The sequence below is a fragment of the Schistocerca gregaria genome, chromosome 1 (genome assembly GCF_023897955.1).
Source record: "Schistocerca gregaria isolate iqSchGreg1 chromosome 1, iqSchGreg1.2, whole genome shotgun sequence".
Taxonomy (NCBI): domain Eukaryota; kingdom Metazoa; phylum Arthropoda; class Insecta; order Orthoptera; family Acrididae; genus Schistocerca; species Schistocerca gregaria.
This window is the reverse complement of record NC_064920.1, coordinates 471584586-471590585: the sequence shown is the minus strand read 5'-3', so window position 1 is coordinate 471590585 and position 6000 is coordinate 471584586. Positions and strand designations below refer to the sequence as shown.

Sequence of the window (6000 nt, the reverse complement as noted above, 5' to 3'; positions counted from 1 at the left end):
ACTATTCGCTGGTGGTGTGTACATGTACTCTTCTGATCTTGCAGCTTCCTCAGCAGCTCATAAGATAGCCGTGAGGGGTTCGCTTCTCGCAGGTGGAGTCGTCGCCGAGGCAGAGACCACTTGAGCCTCCAGCATCGGCGTCAGCAGTGGGCGCTGCACTGGATGCCGCTCAGTTTGGTTCCGTGCAGTGCGTGCCCATAGCTTTAGGCCACCGATCGAGCCCTCGCCCCCGCCCACCTCAGCTGCCGCCGTCGCGTGTCACCCAGGCGTGGATGGCGTCGCTACGGAAGCCTGATGTCAAGAGATCACGCAGCGCCGCCGGCCCAGCTACCGCCGTCGACTCCGCTGCAGCGCAACCGAGGCAGCTCGCTTCGGCGCACAAAGCTGCAGGCGACGGCCTCGATTCGGTCAGCTTACACATTTCTGCCTAGTTTTATAGTTTCTGTTTCTGCCTCCGCGGTCAAGGCTGTTAATATATTAGGGTCTTGCACAGTGCCGGTAGACACTATGTTACCAAAAACAACCAGGCAATAATTTGAGATGTGTTCACCCTTCGCCTTTATGGTGGCTTGAACTCTGGTGGGGACACTTTCAGAGGGGTAACTGAATGTCTGCCGAGAAATGGCAGCTCATTCTTCCTCAAGAGTCAAGGCTAGAGAAGGTAGTGATGTTGGACGCTGGGGTCTTGGGTGAAGTCGATGTTCTGTTTCGTTCCAAAGGAGTTCTATTGGGTTCAGCTCAGGAGTCTGGGTCGGCCAGTTCAGTACTGAAATGTTATTGTTTACCAGCCATTGCCAAACCGATTATAGCAAGGTGCACTATCATGCTGCTCAATCATTATTTCCGAACTGTTCCTCTACTGTACACAGTACACAATGTTGTAAAATATGTTCATATTCTTCCGATTTTACTGTTTGCTTAAGCAGAATAAGAGGATCACTCCCTAACTATGAAAAACATCCCCATACCGTAACATTATCTCCTCCATAATTCATTGTTGGCACTACACATGATAGCAGGTAACGTTCCCCAGGCATACCCAAACGCTTCCATCGGATTGCCACACTGTATAGAATGATTCATTAGTCCACACACGCGTTTCCAGCCATCCACTGCCCAATGACGTCACTCTTTACAATACCTCAAGCGACGTTTAGCACTGAGTACAGAAATGTGCGGCTTATGAGGTGGTGATCGATCGTTGTATTCCATTATTTTAATTCACTAAGCACAATCACCCCCCCCCCCCCCATGCACCATGGATCTTGCCGTTGGTGGAGAGGCTTGCGTACCTCAGCGATACAGATAGCCGTACCGTAGGTGCAACCACAACGGAGGGGTATCTGTTGAGAGGCCAGACAAACGTGTGGTTCCTGAAGAGGGGCAGCAGCCTTTTCAGTAGTTGCAGGGGCAACAGTCTGGATGATTGACTGATCTGGCCTTGTAACAATAAGCAAAACGGCTTTGCTGTGCTGGTACTGCGAACGGCTGACAGCAAGCGGAAACTACGGCCGTAATTTTTCCCGAGGGCATGCAGCTTTACTGTATGATTAAATGATGATGGCGTCCTCTTGGGTAAAATATTCCGGAGGTAAAATAGTCCCCCATTCGGATCTCAGGGCCGGGACTACTCAAGAGGATGTCGTTATCAGGAGAAAGAAAACTGGCGTTCTACGGATCGGAGCGTGGAATGTCAGATCCCTTAAACGGGCAGGTAGGTTAGAAAATTTAAAAAGGGAAATGGATAGGTTAAAGTTAGATATAGTGGGAATTAGTGAAGTTCGGTGGCAGGAGGAACAAGACTTCTGGTTAGGTGACTACAGGGTTATAAACACAAACTCAAATAGGGGTAATGCAGGAGTACGTTTAATAATGAATAGGAAAATAAGAATGCGGGTAAGCTACTACAAACAGCATAGTGAACCCGTTATTGTGGCCAAGATAGATACGAAGCCCACACCTACTACAGTAGTACAAGTTTATATGACAACTAGCTCTGCAGATGACGAAGAAATTGAGGAAATGTATGATGAAATAAAAGAAATTATTCAGATAGTGAAGGGAGAAGAAAATTTTATAGTCATGGGTGATTGGAATTCGAGTGTAGGAAAACGAAGAGAAGGAAACGTAGTAGGTGGATATCAATTGGGGCTAAGAAATGAAAGAGGAAGCCGCCTGGTAGAATTTTGCACAGAGCACAACTTAGTCATAGCTAACACTTGGTTTAAGAATCATGAAAGAAGGTTGTATACATGGAAGAAGCCTGGAGATACTAAAAGGTATCAGATAGATTATATAATGGTAAGACAGAGATTTAGGAACCAGGTTTTAAATTGTAAGACATTTCCAGGGGCAGATGTGGACTCTGACCACAATCTATTGGTTATGAACTGTAGATTAAAACTGAAGAAACTGCAAAAAGGTGGGAATTTAAGGTGATGGGACCCGGATAAACTGACTAAACAAGAAGTTTTACACAGTTTCAGGGAGAGTATAAGGGAAAAATTAACAGGGATGGAGGAAAGAAATATAGTAGAAGAAGAATGGGTAGCTTTGAGGGATGAAGTAGTGAAGGCAGCAGAGGATCAAATAGGTAAAAAGACGAGGGCTAGTAGAAATCCTTGGGTAACAGAAGAAATATTGAATTTAATTGATGAAAGGGGGAAACATAAAAATGCAGTAAATGAAGCAGGCAAAAAGGAATACAAACGTCTCAAAACTGATATCGAGAGGAAGTGCAATATGGCTAAGCAGACATGGCTAGAGGACAAATGTAACGATGTAGAGGCTTATCTCGCTAGGGGTGAGATAGATACTGCCTACAGGAAAATTAAAGAGACCTTTGGAGATAATAGAACGCCTTGTATGAACATCAAGAACTGAGATGGAAACCCAGTTCTAAGCAAAGCAGAGCAAGCAGACAGGTGGGAGGAGTATATAGAGGGTCTATACAAGGGCGATGTACTTGAGGACAATATTATGGATTTGGAAGAGGGTGTAGATGAAGATGAAATGGAAGATACGATACTAAGTGTAGAGTTTGACAGAGCACTGAAAGACCTGAGTCGAAACAAGGCCCCCGGAGTAGACAACATTCCATTGGAACTACTGACGGCCTTGGGAGAGACAGTCCTGATAAAACTCTACCATCTGGTGAGCAAGATGTATGAAACAGGCGAATTACCCTCAGACTTCAAGAAGAATATATTAATTCCAATCCCAAAGAAAGCAGGTGTTGACAGATGTGAAAATTACCGAACTATCAGTTTAATAAGTCACAGGTGCAAAATACTAACGCGAATTCTTTACAGACGATTGAAAAAACTAGTAGAAGCCGACCTCGGGGAAGATCAGCTTGGATTCCATAGAAATGTTGGAACACGTGAGGCAATACTGACCCTACGACTTATCTTAGAAGCTAGATTAAGGAAGGCCAAACCTACGTTTCTAGCATTTGTAGACTTAGAGAAAGCTTTTGATAATGTTGACTGGAATACTCTCTTTCAAATTCTGAAGGTGGCGGGGGTAAAATACAGAGAGTGAAAAGCTATTTACAATTTGTACAGAAACCAGATGGCACTTATAAGAGTCGAGGGACATGAAAGGGAAGCAGTGGTTGGGAATGGAGTGAGACAGGGTAGTAGTCTCTCCCCGATGTTATTCAATCTGTATATTGAGCAAACAGTAAAGGAAACAAAAGAAAAATTTGGAGTAAGTATTAAAACCCATGGAGAAGAAATAAAAACTTTGAGGTTCGCCGATGACATCGTAATTCTGTCAGAGACAGATAGGACTTGGAAGAGCAGTTGAACGGAATGGATAGTGTCTCGAAAGGAGGATATAAAATACACATCAACAAAAGGAAAACGAGGATAATGGAATGTAGTCGAATTAAGTCGGGTGATGCTGAAGGAATTAGATTAGGAAATGAGACACTTAAAGTAGTAAAGGAGTTTTGCTATTTGGGGAGCAAAATTACTGATGATGGTCGAAGTAAAGAGGATGTAAAATGTAGACTGGCGATAGCAAGGAAAACGTTTCTGAAGAAGAGAAATTTGTTAACATCGAGTATAGATTTAAGTGTCAGGAAGTCATTTCTGAAAGTATTTGTACGGAGTGTAGCCGTGTATTGAAGTGAAACAAGGACGGTAAATAGTTTGAACAAGAAGAGAATAGAAGCTTTCGAAATGTGGTGCTACAGAAGAATGCTGAAGATTAGATGGGTAGATCACATAACTAATGAGGAAGTATTGAATATGATTGGGGAGAATAGAAGTTTGTGGCACAACTTGACCAGAAGAAGGGATCGGTTGGTAGGACATGTTCTGAGGCATCAAGGAATCACCAATTTAGTATTGGAGGGCAGTGTGGAGGGTAAAAATCGTCGAGGGAGACCAAGAGATGAATACACTAAGCAAATTCAGAGGGATGTAGGTTGTAGTAGGTACTGGGAGATGAAGAAGCTTGCACAGGATAGAGTAGCATGGAGAGCTGCATCAAACCAGTCTCAGGAATGAAGACCACAACAACAACAAGCACAAGCATGGTGCTAACTGAACTACTGGCAGCAATTTGAAACTCAGGAATGATTCCTTCTGCTGATTTCATGCGATTTCGTTACAACCACTCTCCGCAATGCTCGATGGTGCCTGTCTGTTAGGAAATGTTCAAATGTATGTGAGTTCTTAAGGGATCAAACTGCAGAGGTCATCGGTTCCTAGGCTTACACACAACTTAACCTATCTTAATCTAACCTATGCTAAGAACAACACACACGCCCATGCCCGAGGGAGAACTCGAACCTCCCGCGGGAGGAGCCGCGCAGTCAGTGACATGGTGCCGGCCGATGTGGTCTCGCGGTTCTAGGCGCGCAGTCCGGAACCGTGCGACTGCTACGGTCGCATGTTCGAATCCTGCCCCGGGCATGGATGTGTGTGATGTCGTTAGGTTAGTTAGGTTTAAGTAGTTCTAAGTTATAGGGGACTAATGACCACAGCAGTTGAGTCCCATAATGCTCAGAGCCATTTGAACCTTTTTTTTTTTCAGTGACATGGCGCCTCTAACCGCGCGGCCACTCCGAGTGGCAGTCCGTTAGGGCATGGGGTCTACCTCGTCTTGTTTTAGCTGTAGTTGTTCCTTTCCATTTACACCCCACAGTCGCATCACAAACAGTCGACTTCAGGAGGTGAAATGCCCCTGATAGGTCGGTTAGTCAGGTGACATCCAATGACTGCTTCACGTTAGAAGTCACTGAGATTTCGTAACCAACACATTCTACTATTGTTGCTTCCCTCCTGACAGCACAGTATTTCCCGCCTCTTGTGACGTCTAGCGATCAATTCCGATTTACGTCGGAGTGTCCCGACACATCTGATCGGTGTTGGGGCCCATGCATTGTTCCTCATTCGATATTTAGGCACTGCACTGCTACAATTGCTGTTGTGTGCGTAAGAAGATGGGTGTTGGGGGCGATGCACTTTGGCAGGAGATAATTTACGACGTGAGGCTCCAGCAAATAGTGTTATTCTGTAGCGTCTGTCTGCAGAACTTTTGGGTGCTCGTAGGAAGGAAGAAAGAAAGGACAATTAGGGTTTAACGTCCCGTCGACATGGAGGTCATTAGAGACAAAAGAAAAATAGTTCAAATGGCTCTGAGCACTATGGGACTTAACATCTGAGGTCATCAGTCCCCTAGAACTTAGAACTACTTAAACCTAACTAACCTAAGGACATCACACACGTCCATGCCCGAGGCAGGATTCGTACCTGCGCCTTAGCAGTCGCGCGGTTCCGGACTGAAGCACCTAGTACCGCTCGGCCACCGCGGCCGGCACAGAGACAAAACACAACCTCTTATTCTTTCAAGGACAGGAAAGGAAATTGCTCTTGCCCTTTCTAATCATCGTGGCATTTGCCTGGAGCGATTTAGGGAAATCACGGAAAACGTTAATCAAGATGCCCAGGTGCGGACTTGAACCGTCGTCCTCATTGTGCTATCCAC

At 45.2% G+C, this 6000-nt stretch overlaps 1 protein-coding gene across 1 annotated transcript in view; it reads left to right on the top strand.

The window, feature by feature from the left end:
• Positions 1 to 272: 272 nt before the first annotated feature.
• The window catches only part of LOC126354767 (uncharacterized), a 106761-nt gene continuing 101033 nt past the window's right edge, over positions 273 to 6000 (top strand). Inside the window, exon 1 of the mRNA XM_050004700.1 lies at positions 273 to 407. Coding sequence (XP_049860657.1) covers positions 273 to 407 — 135 coding nt within the window. The remainder of the gene's footprint in view (positions 408 to 6000) is intronic.